The following is a 15,383-nucleotide window of genomic DNA, read 5'->3' as shown; positions in this document are numbered from 1 at the left end:
TAAAAATATTTAGTTTAAACATGGTATAACTAATTACAACAAAAGATCAAAAATGTACAACTTGCCAAAACTAGTATAACTTGAAATTTTGGTACAACTAGTGCATTTTGGCGGCTGCACATGTGTCTTTTGGCGGCTACACATGTGCATTTTGGCAGCTACACATGTGTAACGTGGATCACATGTTTGTTGTTTGGTCATTTCTTTCTTTTTCTAATACTTTTCAAAAAATTCAAATTTCCAAAACAAATTGAAAGGGGGGAATCGGGAAGCTAGCTAGGATTTACTAGGGTTGGGTTTTATTATCTTCTCTTCTCCTCCTTCTTTCTGGGTTTGCGATTTGGGATTTGGTCATCTCTTAAGGTTTACGATTTCTGAGTTAACACTGAATTTGTGTGGTTTATAAAGAATAAGCTGCGAATCTGGAGTATCGGGGATCTTATGTGTATACTCGTTTATGTGGTTGTCTTCTTGCAATAGGGCTGGGAATATTGTACAACTAAGACCATCTCCAATGGTTTTTGCTATTTTTTCCTCTATTATAGAGGAACTTTTATAATAGAGGTGACTTTTGCTCCAATGGTTTCCTCTATTTTTTCTTCTATAATAGAATATTCCAAATAGTTTCTTTTAAAAAATTAATATTAACACCATCTATTTATAATAGTTGCAAATCAACCCATTTACTTTAACTTTTATAAAATTTTAATAAAATAATTACTTTTATTTAAATTAAACATTTATTATAAAAACATCATATTATATATTATATTTTAATTAAAAAGTACATCACATTACATAAAAAAACAATAAGATACTAGATTCTTAACCATCAGCATAAGTGTATTTTTCCCATTGGTGGATCCGGAAGTAATTTAGGAGAATATTAAGTATTTGTTTTGGTATTAAAAGTATTACTATGGAATATAAATAAAACCTTTTTTTCCTTCAATAAAACTAAAATCTATTATTTATATATATATTAACTTTTGCAAATGGTAGTCTCAAATTTTAGAATATATATTTATATTAAAACCTTTGAAATATTTTATATTATTATTAGTTATTAAATTTATTTATTTTATTTATTTTGGTCATAAATAAAAGAAGTTTGAATTTAAAAGGACTATTTTGCAAGAAAATAGTTCACCTCTATTTATAGAGGAAAAAATAGAGTTCCTCTATATATAGAGATAAAAATAGCAATCTCTATAATAGAGGTGGGTTGAAGCAAAATTTGCTATAAAATAGAGTTTAGAGGAAGAAATAGAGGTGGGTTGGAGATGCTCTAAGACCATCTCCAATGGTTTTTGCTATTTTTGTCTTTATAATGGAGGAACTCTATAATAGATGTGACTTTTGCTCCAATGGTTTCTTCTATTTTTTTCCTCTATAATAGAATATTCCAAATAGATTCTTTTTAAATTTTAATATTAACACCATCTATTTATAAAAGTTGCAAATTAACCCATTTACTTTAACTTTTATAAAATTTTAATAAAATAGTTACTTTTATTTAAATTAAACATTTATTATAAAAACATCATATTATATATTTTATTATTTAAATGTACATCGCATTATATAAAAAAAAATAAGATACTAGATTCTATTCTATTATTATATATAATAAGGTAAAATAAAATCTCTTTTTTCCTTCAATAAAAATAAAATCTATTATTATATATATTTATAAGATTTTATATAATTTACTTTCGCAAATGGTAGTCTCAAATTTTAGAATATTTATTTATATTAAAACCTCTAAAATATTTATATTATTAGTTATTAAATATATTTATTTTATTTATTTTGTTCATAAATAAAAGAAATTTAAGTTTAAAGGACTATTTTGCAATAAAATAGTTCACCTCTATTTATAGAGGAAAAAATAGAGTTCCTCTATATATAGAGATAAAAATAGCAATCTCTATAATAGAGGTGGATATAGAGGTGGATTGGAGCAAAAATTGCTATAAAATAGAGTTTAGAGGCAAAAATAGAGATGGGTTGGAGATGCTCTAAGTATAACTTGTTATTCGTAATGGTACAACTAAGTATAACTTGTTCTTCGTAATGGTACAACTAAGTATAACTTGTTCTTCGTAATTGTACAACTATGTATAACTTTTTCTTATCGTAAGATATGATTGTAAATTTTCCTATTGGCTTAACTTTGTTGGTAATTTGAAGTTAATTCTTGTATTCGGGTAGTATTGTATTGTTGTTAATCTTGTATTTTGTAATGGTACAACTTATATCTAGTTATACCAAGTTGGTCTTTTCAATGCAGTTGTAGCTAGTTTACCTATAAATGGACTCATAAACTTAACAAACAACGTTAAGTTAAACCAGAATAGTTCAAAAACACACCAATCCAAAAAACACAACAAACCACAAACCAATCTAAAGAGTTCACATATAATATGATTCAAAAACACAACATAAAATCAATCAATTAGTTATACCGAGTTCGCACAAGTTGTACTATTCTATCCAAGTTGTACATATCGTTGAATCCCCAGAATTTGATTTCGGAATCGAATCTGTTTCTTCAAAATCATCTCCACGATTCTCATCTTCTTCTACGATTGCATCTGTTGCTTTTTCGACTTCACCTACTGGATCTATTTCTTTGTTAAAGCTTGCGTTCTTTGTACGCACCATTCTCTTCTCCTTCACACAAAATCAACAACCGTAAATTAACAACATAATCGAGTAATAAAAAAATCAACAACCCCAAATTAAGATTAACAAATCGAAAACACCTAAATCGATAACATTCAAGCGGATCTAACATAAAATATCCAAAGAATCATTGATTTTGACTTACCCAATCTCGGGTTGTCCTTAGTTGTACTCGAACTGCTTGTGGTTTTCGGATTTTTCAAAACACTTAGGGTTTGGGGGACTTATAATTTTTCAAACGATGAGGAGGAATACAAAAGAGTAAAGGGATCCGATGGATATCCGATAGTTGAATGGGTTTTCGGATATAAGGTGGTTGGATCTGTAGTTTTTTTTTATTTTAGTAAGGATAAGTATGTAGTTTTACCCATTTTTGATTTTCTTAATTAAATTTCTTTTTTTTTTTCACTTTGGTCGAACCCTTAGAAGAATAGCAAAATGGGTCAAAGGACACCATAGATTTTAGTCCATAGATAAGTAATGATGTAACTTCTCAAAATTAAACCTATTACTTTAATATTTCAGTTTTTGAGAAACTAAATAATAATTTAGAGAATTTCAAAAATACATCTTTTCAAATACCACTTTTTAAAAATACTTCTTTTCAAATTTTATCAAAAAAGCCACTATAAATGTTGAATTTATTCAAATATGTGTATAAAATTTTATATATCTTTCATAATACTGTATAAATACTTTATAACAACCTTTTAAAAACCTTGTAAACTTCGTAAAAACGATTTAAAATGTTATGAATTATTTGGATCGTATCTCCGAGTACTAGTTGCTATCTAGCTAAAAGTAACTTATAAACCATATAAAAATTTACATATTTTCATAATTAAACACTCATATTTTTGAAAGTAAATAGATCAAAAAAGTATTTTTGAAAAGATGTACACCAAAAGAGGTATTTCTCAAAAATTCTCATATTTTGATGATGTACTTTAGTCAGTATTGTACGATTTGATTTTTAAAGTTGGGATTTCCTTTAGTCGTTTTCCCTTTTAGCAAAAGTAAATGATGTTTAGTCATATATTGTTTATCTAAATGATATTCAGATAAACAAACATGTTCTCTTCTCAATTTTAGTGAGGTTTACTATTCTTTTGCTGTCTCAGAAGCTTAATATATTTGTTTTTATTTGTATGAAATTATGCATTTGACGTTCATAAATTTGAATTGAATTTCTTTGTTAGATTTTAAAGTTATCTAATTTGCCTATTAAATTTTAATATCTTTTTATTATTTCCATATCTTAGCTTTGTCATCTCGACCCTCGATCGTCGATCTCGGTCCATCTCCGGTTCTGCATCTCCTACTACTTCTCTTCTTCTTCGTTTGTGTCGTTTCTTCTTCTTTCGTAGACGCTAACCTCTCGGCACTATCTTCTTCTCACCTTTCTCTTCTGATTTCACTTGTACTAGATTAAACACATGATCAATTTCCAACAGTGTGGACTTCTTGAAAACAAGGTTCTTGATAACAAGGTCATCTCCCGCAATGCATTGATGCTTAATGGCAGAAGGCCTAGCTAGGATTCAACAAAGATGAGTGAAGCAGCTTCCTCAATGTTTTAGTAATATCTCTACAAAGACTAAGTTTTTGGTGAAGAAGAAGAAGAATAAGTTTATAGTGAAGAAGATGAAATGGCCACTAAAACTGTGGCTTTGTATCCACAAGTACTTGGACTAATTAAGCTTGGAGAAGAGAGAAACAGAGAAATCATTATGAAATCATTCATGTCCGAAGGATTGCTAGGAAACAGAGAAAGCAAAGGAACCTATCTTGTTATGTATCGATTAATTATGAGTTTTTAATAATGAGCTTGTGGCTGAACTGATATAGTGTTTTATACTATATCATAAGGCTTCTCAATTATTTTGCTTTTATTTATAAATTTCTTTGTTTTCGATTTATTACTCTTTGAGGTTTGAAGCCTATAAACAGCAATGCAACCAAAGAGCTGAAAGGGACATGTGAATCCAAATGATATATTTGCTAATTTGATGGTCGATTTTCACATGTTCTTTTTTTCATGTGATTTACAAAATATGTTCCAAGACTTAAAAGCCACTCATAAAACCATTGTCATCCGACTACAATATTAATTAATTGCATCTAAGTACAGTATAAAATATATATAGTAAATATATTGTAGCTAAAGCAAAATGCAAATATTTTTTTAAGTGATTATTTCTACTTACATTTGGAAAAGGACTCGAGTATTAACAACCGCATATATATTTTTTGATAGAAAAAAAAAAAAACTCAAATCACATTTGAAATAGGACTTGGTTAATCAGAGAACTATATATATTATTTACATGGTTTCCCTTGAACATCATTAATTAACAATGCCAGTCCAAGAAGCCACGCAAACTGCTACAATCGTACAACATGAACCTCTCCTCAGTCGTGCATGGAGAGACGGGAACCTACGTTACGATGTTGCGATGAACCTTATCATTATAGTCCTCATCGTTGCAGCGATCTTGCATATACATAGCCACCACATTCCCTTAGATGAAAACGTAATTGGTTTTAAGGCTATGATCTTTCTCAGTATTTGTTACCCAAATTCCTTCATGTATAGCTGCATGGCGTGGGGTGGTGCATTCGGATCCGAGGATGAGATGTCATTATTTGAAGCTTACTTCATGGGACGAATAACTCATACGTCAGGCTTCTGTCTCTTCCTCTCCCTCGTCTCTTTGATCTCTAACTTGGCCCTATACATTGCTCTACTTGGTCTTCTATGGTTCGTACCGGCCATGATTGCACCGTGTTTTCCCCAACTATATAGAGGAGAGCCAGCTTGGTGGAACTTCGTCGTCATGCAGCAACCACACTCCACAGTTTCTATTGTTTAACTTACGCGATTTTCTCTTTATTTATATATTTTGATTTGTATACATATATAGAGAATATACCCTCAAGCTCAATACGACGTGATCCTAGGCCATATTTGGATTATTTTATTTTAATGAATAATTTTTCTTCTTCTTTTTAAGTAATTTTTTATTTATTAATGTCAAAATAAATAAGATTTTAATCATTATATAATTTAGGTTATTATGAAAATTTTAACTAAATATTTGAATATCGTAGTACAAAAATTCATTTTTATCATTTATTTGAATAATATTGTATAATTAAATCATACAATATTATTATTTTCACCTCAAATACTTAAATATTAATAACAAGTACTATAAAAGTTGAACAATAAAAACTAATAAATTGAAAGAATTTGTACATATGCAACAGACCTAGCTGCTCTTAAAGCTGTTTTAGCTAGAGCTTTCATGATTAAGGATCTAGAACCTCTTATATTAAAATAAGTTGGATTGAGAAAGAAGATTATATTTTTTTCTTTCCTTTTAATTTGGTCAAAACGTTTAATGCGGTTACCTTTTCTACCGTAACAGGAAATTTGCGGTTTATTTTGTTGATGGATGAATCAAATTATGTCAGGACATTCGGGTTTCTGATCGGATTAATTTGGACAGGAAAAGAAGTTAATTATCCGTTCGGTTTTTATGGCTATTTGTTTTAATTTCGGTTTGGATAGGTAATAAGTTTATTGCAGTTTTTGAAAAGAAAAATAAACTAATATTTAACTCAAATTTAATAAAATTGTATAATTTGAAAAACATAAAATAATGATTTTGAAAACTCTAAATTACTACAGATATTTTATTTATTATTTTGAGATTTTTGGTTATTCAATTATAATAATAATCTTTTTTAGACTATGAGGTGGCTCTCCTCTTATAATAATAACTATGTATTAGTAAAACAACGTCATTTTGTGAATATTCAATTTTGTTCACTTGCGTACAACAAAACGACGTCTTGTTAAAGAACTATTATTGAGGAGAAAATAGTTATGATAAATGGTTGATTAATGTAACTTGCTATGATAATGCCACTTTTTTCAATTTTTGGTTTAGTGAAACTAGTCACAAGAATTTGCTCATGGCTAAAATTTTCATGAAAACATAGTGGCCTTACTTAAAATTATTAAATAAAATTATTATAAAAGTTGAAGAATTAAAAGCTAATAAATTGAAGGGATTTGTATGTATGATTATATTAAATTGTATGGTGTGGATAAATAAAAGGGTAAAAAATGTTATTGACATGTAAATTTATTTTTAATTACTATGATTATGAAATAAATTTAAATTAATTAACGTAACTTGTGAAAATCCGTGTTACGTTGTCCTCACATGTACATAATTTATGAGTCATTCCATAGGGTAAAGCAATGACAGTTGGTGATATAAGCTACACCATTCTAATGGAATTTGCAAACAGCATATATCATTCATAATGGAATGTTCATTTATTTCAGATTGGTAAATATTTGGTCTTTACTTGAGTGGATGTCACTAAGGCACCTGAAGTCTAATCCGAAATCAATTGGACTCATAAATCATTGTGATCCAATTGATGGTCGTAAAAGCCGGAAGCTTGAGACCTTTTAAAGGTTGTTGAGTTTCAGTAAGTTACTGTGGTTTATTTCTCTTAGAATTATTGAAGAAATCCAATGATATGATTTCTAGAAGGAAATCGTGTGTGGTGCAATGTTATTATTAGAGGTATGAAATATTGAAGTAATCTTTCTAGTCACCTTCCAGTTTCTTTATATACTTTATTTTGGTAGGAAAGACGGATGCACAAACCGCTTGTTCTTGGTATTTTAGATGCAAGACTAAGGATGAAATGAATTGCCGATTTTATCATGTTTCAATTGCACAAACGTCCTCTACTTGAGTCAACACAGACACAGAACCAAACACACACATTGACATTAAACAAAAACTCTCCCATCCTCTGATATAGCAATCTTTAACACACCCACCCACGTACTATACGCCAACACTTCATACCAAAAAGAAACACCAAGCTCCACACAACTTTCAGCAAGGCCGTTCCTAACGTGAACCACCTAGGCCAGGTCTCAAGTGATTCATCTGGATAAACAACCCAGAAGGCTGCCACAAACGAACCAAGGAACAATATCACTGTGAGCCACAGAACAGCCCATCCTATGGCAATCTTTAACTTCAACTCACTCTCCCTGTTTTCCTCTGACACGGGCTTTAAAACATGAACCAAGTTCACATATGCCAGCAGAAAGGAGAGGTCGCTCAACACATGGTACACCTTATAGCCCGCTGACCTTCTAAACCTGATATGTCCGTACGTATCTAATCCTCCAGGAGGGTTATAGAATGACCCCGCCGTGGTGAATACTGCTACAATTTGTACCGCCTTACACAGCGTCTCATAGTGTTTGTCTAATGGATCCTGAAACTATACTAACCTCAGAAAACAATTGACTATAAACTATCTACACGAAGAGAGGGAGAGAAAGAGAGAAATACCTCCTCAAAGTTTTTGGTGATTGCATTAGTTAATTGATCCACTGCTTCCTTGAGACCACTAATTGCAGTAGTTAAATCAGGGACAGTCATTATCTCTTCGTTTCCCACACCATTTTCTTCACAGCTAATATGTCCTTCTTCCTCCTTGTTCTCAACATTGCCTTCTTCTTTTATCTCACTTTTGTTCACTTCGTCTTTCTTCTCAGGGACAGGGACAGGGACAGGGACAGTGACTATCTCTCCGTTTCTCACAGGATCGTTGATATGTCCCTCTTCCCCCTTTACCTCACTTTTGTTGTCTTCCTGTTTCTTCTCAGTTGTTCCATTGTTTCCCTTTCCTTCAGTCTTTGTCTCTGGCTTCCCCGTCCCTCTCTTATCAAACTTGGACAAAGCAGCTCCCATCCGCCTTCTCATAGAGCTCTGCGCACTGTTCAGTGAAGGTGAATCCATCAGTGGTTTCTCGTGGACCACATCTTTCTTCTGCTGCGGTTGGGTAACTTTGGGGGATTTTCCACACAGCACAAAGTTAGGCACACAACTTGTACTTGAGTTTTGTGAATCATCATTGCGGGCACTTGATTTGGGTGCATCATCAGGTTTCCTTTGCTCGACAACCTCTATCTCACCTGACATACTAATTCCATCCATAAAAAAACATATAAGTATTTCAGAGCAAAATTCACATTCAAACAAACACTACACTCACATCAAAAATCTAACTATATCCATTCATCATCTTTTGACTACTTCTCACGATCTAACTACAAGGACTTAAGCAAATGAGTTTATCTATTCATCATCGTCAGAAATCACATAGTACTAATTCATATTCAAACGAACACTACACTCTCTTCAAATATATACCTACATCGATTCAGGATCTAACTAAAGGCATTTATTTATCTATTCATCATCATCATCAGTAAAGCACGGAGTTAGCTCAGAAATCACATAGTAACATTTCAGAGCAAATTTACCTTCGGACAAACACTACACTCACTTCAAATACCTAACTATATGGACTCATTTCCAATCTAACTAAAGCTATTCATCATCGTCGAAAGTAAAGCAAGGAGCTACTATTTGAGTTACCTCAGAAATTGAAGAAAATGTAGGAAACGGCGCCGATTGAAAAACCCAGGAAGAAGACACCACACAGGAGGATATCGAAATCGAAACCGCCGGATAAAGAGAACACGATTACTCTCACCACAGCTGATAAAGGATAAATGAAAAAAACCCTAGATACATAAACCTCAGATGAATGCCACGTAAACACAATCAAAATCAAAGGTTTGATTTCCAAAGCCATACCCGTACAAGCTTCCATCCCTAGACTCCTCCGGATTCATTCGGTAAGCTGGTTTGTTAGGTAGAGAGGTGGTGTATTGATAATTAGGCCTCGACAAATAAACCGGAACCAAAAATCCAAACCGAAACCGATCCGAACTCGAAAAATACCCGAAATATAAATCTATAAAATTAATTTAGGACTCGAATACTCGAGTTATCTATTCAAATATCCTAATTTATACCCGAAATTCCAAATTTTTACCAGAAATTCCGGGTATTTACCCAAACATTTGGGTATTTATCCGAAAACCCGGAAATTTTCGGATTTTAATGGTTATGAAAATTTATACCCGAGCCAACCCAAACCCGAATGTACCCAAACCGAAACCAAACCAAATTTTTATGTTTATCATATTGGGTCCCAAACTCCTCTACCTAAGAAATCCAAATCCGAACGATTCTTACCCGAACCCGACCTTAATACCCGAATGCCTAGAGGCTGTTGAACGTTGGTCACTAAAAGGATTGGGCTGTTCTGCGTTTGAGCCCAATATTATGGGTTTACTTTCTTTGGTCTTCGACACCTTTTGATTCAGGAACTCTGTGTGAGACCTTCTGACTCTTTTGTTCAAAATGTTTTTCTTTTTTTCAAAAGGTCGAATTTTTTTTCCCTTTCTTTTCTTGACACATGCTTTACAATAAATCTGCACAATAAAGTAGGGTTCTTCCAAACTCATGCTCTAAGGAGCTGACACGTGTCATCTTTCCTTGTGATATGTGTCATTTCTTTTTAAATCAAATATTTCAACATCTATTTTTATAAGTTAAAAAATTAATAGACTTTGCAATGAATTTACTTAACCATAAAACATTATTTAATTTATTACATATAGATAACAAACATTTTACCAATTTAGTATAACTTGTCATCTTTCCTTGTGATATGTGTCATTTCTTTTTAAATCAAATATTTCAACATCTATTTTTATAAGTTAAAAAAATTAGTAGACTTTGCAATGAATTTACTTAACCATAAAATATTATTTGATTTATTACATATAGATAACAAACATTTTACCAATTTAGTATAACGTGTCATCTTTCCTTGTGATATGTGTCATTTCTTTTAAAATCAAATATTTCAACATCTATTTTTATAAGTTAAAAAAACTAATAGACTTTGCAATGAATTTACTTAACCATTAAACATTATTTAATTTATTACATATAAATAACAAACATTTTACCAATTTAGTATAACATAGCATTCACAATATACCCTTTCTTATGTTTAGGTCAATTCGATAAATAAAATAGCATATTTAATTTCATACTTTTTCCATGTCTTAGTTTTCTAATATTTTAAATATGTATATGAAAACTATATTGTCATATATATAAAAGTAAGGTTTTACTCCCTCCTTATTGGTCCATTTGGTATTTATTTTTTAAAGGATATAATATTTATTTAAAAAAAAAAAATGTTACACATTTAATCATGATTATTTGCACTTAGGGTCACTTATCTCAAACATATAACCACTTCAGTAACTTTTGAAAGTTGGGGAGATATATGAAAGATATTGTTCCTTTACACCCTACAAAGTTACAATATTATCTGAATTGCCATACTAATTATCTTAACGAAACACTTTCTTCTTCCCAATAGCACACCTCTTTATCTCTCGCTTTTACTATTTTTCTCCACTGAAATCTCTTTTCGACAATCAAATCTTACAAAATTAAAGCTTTCCTTCGATTAAATCGCTTGTCCTTAATTTGTGCAAACCTAAGTTGTATCGCCGTTTTCTCAACTTCAGTTGAACCTAATTTCTATCACCATTTTCGAAAATCGCTTTTCTTCTCTTTAACCCTCTCTCTATGTCCCGATAAAGTATGAGCTAGCTTGTCCAATATCTAGTTACATTTTCAAACGCTAGTTGTCCATAGTGTGTTGTACTTATTCCATAGTGTGTTGTACTTATTCATATACTTTGCCACTTGTCCCCGTCCATAACGTGTTTATTAACAGACCATGAAACAACAGACAAATGGGCCCGACTGGGTGTTGTACTTATTCATATACTTTGCCATGAACAACGGAAAAATGGTGATACAAGACTCGGTGGTGAGCTTGTACTAGGATAGAGATGATGGCTTCACAAGATGGTGGTCGCTTCTCTCTTGTGAAGGAAAGATGGTCGTTGATGTAGATTTGACACGATAGCGGTCGCTTCTCTCGTGTGGGATCAAATGAAGGGGAAGTGATGGCGGATTGAAGTACTCCACAGAGATGTGATTGGGGTCTGATACAATACACGATCTTAGCCTTGTGGAGTCACACACACAAGAAAAAGAACAAGCTTATTCTCTTAATAAAACTTAAAGAGAAGAAGTGAAGAAAGTTTGGTTCTTTATTGATAATAGGGTAAAAAACTTGTACAACTGCTGCAGGGAGACTTTATAAGAGTCCTTCAGCTAGCCCTAAGGCCGAAATAAATGTGAAAATGCAATAAATGAAACATATAAAACTACAAACACAAATCCATTGTTTTTGGAAAGAAAATAAGTCAAATACTAGGTCCTAAATCCCTCTACCCGAGAAACCCAAATCTTAACGGTTCTTACCCGATCTAACCCGAATACCCAAATGCCCAGAGGTTGTTGAACGTTGGTCACTAGAAAGATTGGGCTGTTCTACGTTTGGGCCCAATATCATGGATTTACTTTCTTTGGTTTTCGACACTTTTTGATCCAGGAACTCTGTGTGAGATCTTCTCAGTCTTTGTTCAAAATGTTTTTACGAAGAGGTAAAAACAGCTACTTTTCTCCCTTTCTTTTCTTGACACATGCTTTACAATATACATACACTAAGTTATTTATATATTATTTTATTAGCTAATTGGTTAGTATTTAAAAATTTAGTAAAAACTAAATGTGTAAATAAGGATGAGTTCAATAACTATTTCTAATTGTTATGTGTAATAATACTAAACTCACTAGGTTTTAACACCATTTAAAAAATAAAAATAAAAACTTTATATTTTCAGTGTACGCGCAAAAAAATTAAATATAGTCAATCCATAAGAAAAATATAATCATCTCTATTATGAATCGCAAAGTTTTTAAAAATCTGTTGCCAAACGAAATCATTTTAATTTTAAATATTCTATAAAACTTAAATTAAATATTATATTTTTTGAAACTTTTAAAATTTTTAATATTTTAAACTTTTTAAGAAAATTTCATTTTTTAATATTTTTGAAACTTTTAAAAGTTTTAATTTTCTTAAATAAAAAACCGGATTAAACCGAATAATTTTTTTAATTTGGATCCTGAGAAATCAAAATTTTTGATCCTGATTAAACCTATTCCCCCCCCCCCCGGAACTGTCGGTGTCGACCAGTTCCATCTCGGTATCCCCCTCGAAATAAAGTTCCACAATTATTTCCCCCCACACCAAAAGTTCGAAACCGTTTTCTCCATAAAATTAAAGTTCGATACTTAGTTACACATCGAACTGGATTAGTGTCGGTTTACTGTAGACCAATCTCCTCTTAACCATCCTAATCAATTTTAAACCAATAATAAACCAATTTCCTTAAACCTAACCCGATTATAACCAAAAAAACAAAAACCCCTAAATCGATTTCATCTCCTATACGAACCCTAATCCCCAAAATCCCCAAATCATCTTCTTCCCAACTCTTCTTCTTCAGTTTCGTTTTGCTTCTCCGATGTATTTGTTGAGATAGAGATGAACGGTGTCCCTGTTGACGAGGAACCTAGAGGTTTTGACGAGGAACCCGACGATGAAGATTTGGAAGATATAACCGCTCGAAATGACTACAACCTAGAGTAAGCTGTCATCGATTTCGTCGATGAACCATCGATTCGTCACGATGCTATTCCTGAGAGTGATAGTGACGAGGAAGAAAAAAAGCTCGAGGGACAAGATGTCAGAACGTGATAAAAATCCTCCCGAGGACTCGACACTCTAAGATGGTGAAAGATATTCCTTAGGTTCAACGGACGGTGAAGCCACGAAGAACAAGGATGGTGGAGCGAATGGTCGCACAAGAGCTGCAGAAAACTCTTAATTTACCGAACTTGAATCCCTTAGATATGACACACTAAGACGAATTCAAGGGTGACAATGAGAATAACTCTCGACAAGACCCCCTGGATATGACACACCAAGACGTGTCATGCATTGATCAATGGATATTACACACCATTAACCAAACCAATGGATATTACACACCATTGACGAAAAATGATAAACACTCTCAGAAAGTTCCAAAAATATCAAAAATGTTTATTTTATTATTCATGAGATAACCTCATTATATAGAAGGGAAATACATCAAAATCGTCTATAATAATACCTCAACATGCAGAGCATCTAGGGAGATGAAATTCAAACTCTAAAGTGCATGTAAGAGAGAGAAATAAAAAAAAATTAAATATTATTTTGCTATGGACGAAAATTGATCTTTCTTCATTCTTTTTGGACTGAATCCACCTAGTTAGGCTTCTCTCATGGACCAAGATTGTAGAACAACTTGGTTTGTAGCTTAATTCATTCTGACCCATTTGGAATCATTCGTTGAATGAACGCATATCTGGATCGGGTAAACTGGAGAACACATGATTTGTAAAATCAATAACTCCTTCGTTTGAACTCCGTTTGACTTGATTCTTCTTTGAGGAGTTCTGTAGTTGAGTTGAGCATCTTCTCCAAGTCATTTTGTGCATAGATTCCTCGTGGTTGAGAAGATTTGCTCAAAACAATGACGACATATCTTGAAGGTTCCCATAATCATATTAGAACGAGATTCGAAGAGGTGATGGCAATTTGTACCAGCACCAAGTGTTCTACAATAAAATCGCCTTCAAAGAAGGTGTCTTCGACTACACTCTTCGCACAGCTAGGAACATCAAACAGTACAGGTATGACAAACCAAAACTTGGGTTTCGATGTAATGCTAAAGGTTGTGGATGACGTATCTATTGTTCTGTAATCTCTAAGTCTGATACGTGGGAAGTGAAGAGATTCATTGAGAAACATAGTTGTACGGTTAATGGTGAGTGTGAGCTGATGAAAGTGCCAGTGATTGCAAGATTATTTCTTCATAAGATCTGGGATGAACCAGATTCCTTCATGCCAATGAAGATTGAAGAGCTGATATTCTTATCCAGTCGTCATTCTTCTCACCTTCTTCCTCATTTCATTGTTTTTTTTCTTTTTTCTTCTAGGCAACAGCGATTCTTCCTCTTCTTTTTTCTTCTTCTACTTCAGTTCTTCTCCTTATTCTTTCATTCATCATCCACTCATTGTTATCATCACCTTCTTCTTCCTAATCTTCTTCCATCTACCATTATCTTCTCCTTCTTCATTATTATCATCACCATCTCTTTTTGATTTATGTCTTTTATCATCATAATCATCATCAATTCATCATCTTCTCCGCCTTTCATTATCATCAGCTCCATCGTTCAGATCTCACCGCCCGGTGTGATTCATCGTTTTCTGATGTTTTTTTTTCAAGAGTCTTGTGAACCAAAATAACCGAGTTTCTTTACCGAAATAACTGTGTCCGAACCCAACCAAACCGAAGTCATATTCGGTTAGTTTTGGGACAGTTTTCATTTGCCAAAGTAACCGAAAACCCGAGAAACCGAAACCGAAATTCCCGAAAAAACCGAAGTCGCAGGCCTATAAAATTATTGATGTTATTATGCAAAGGAATACATTTTGATTAGTTCAATTCATCTTGGACAGATTTAATTATCAATATGTACATGACAACAACATCCGCTATATTTAGTACATACACCAAAATCATACTTATATATCTTACAAAAAACAGTGCAACTGACGTCCCCATGATCATGACACGGTTCGAATCCTCCGAAACATTGCACTGCGTCAAACAAGGTTCCATAGCCTGTTTATTAAAAAAAAAATCATTAAGAAGACAAACAAATGGCCCCCGATACAAA

General features: G+C 32.5%; 2 protein-coding genes and 1 long non-coding RNA gene across 3 annotated transcripts in view; 1 reads left to right on the top strand and 2 right to left on the bottom strand.

Moving 5' to 3' along the window:
- Positions 1 to 5,045: 5,045 nt before the first annotated feature.
- On the top strand, positions 5,046 to 5,561 carry LOC17896035. Its single transcript, XM_023787552.1, has one exon. The coding sequence runs from the start codon at positions 5,046 to 5,048 to the stop codon at positions 5,559 to 5,561; it is 516 nt and encodes a 171-aa protein (XP_023643320.1).
- Positions 5,562 to 7,430: 1,869 nt separating this feature from the next.
- On the bottom strand, positions 7,431 to 9,412 carry LOC17894907. Its single transcript, XM_023788118.1, has 4 exons — positions 9,399 to 9,412; positions 9,177 to 9,299; positions 8,085 to 8,718; positions 7,431 to 8,007 (listed from the first exon to the last, which is right to left on the bottom strand). The coding sequence occupies exons 3-4, from the start codon at positions 8,715 to 8,717 to the stop codon at positions 7,546 to 7,548; spliced, it is 1,095 nt and encodes a 364-aa protein (XP_023643886.1). The 5' UTR covers position 8,718; positions 9,177 to 9,299; positions 9,399 to 9,412; the 3' UTR covers positions 7,431 to 7,545.
- Positions 9,413 to 15,133: 5,721 nt separating this feature from the next.
- LOC111832089 overlaps positions 15,134 to 15,383 on the bottom strand; it is a 417-nt gene continuing 167 nt past the window's right edge. Inside the window, exon 2 of the long non-coding RNA XR_002835224.1 lies at positions 15,134 to 15,328. This is a non-coding gene — a long non-coding RNA (uncharacterized LOC111832089). The remainder of the gene's footprint in view (positions 15,329 to 15,383) is intronic.

Source organism: Capsella rubella, unplaced genomic scaffold (genome assembly GCF_000375325.1).
Source record: "Capsella rubella cultivar Monte Gargano unplaced genomic scaffold, Caprub1_0 scaffold_2, whole genome shotgun sequence".
NCBI lineage: Eukaryota > Viridiplantae > Streptophyta > Magnoliopsida > Brassicales > Brassicaceae > Capsella > Capsella rubella.
Note: the sequence above shows the minus strand (reverse complement) of the source record. Positions and strands in the feature narration are given on the sequence as shown.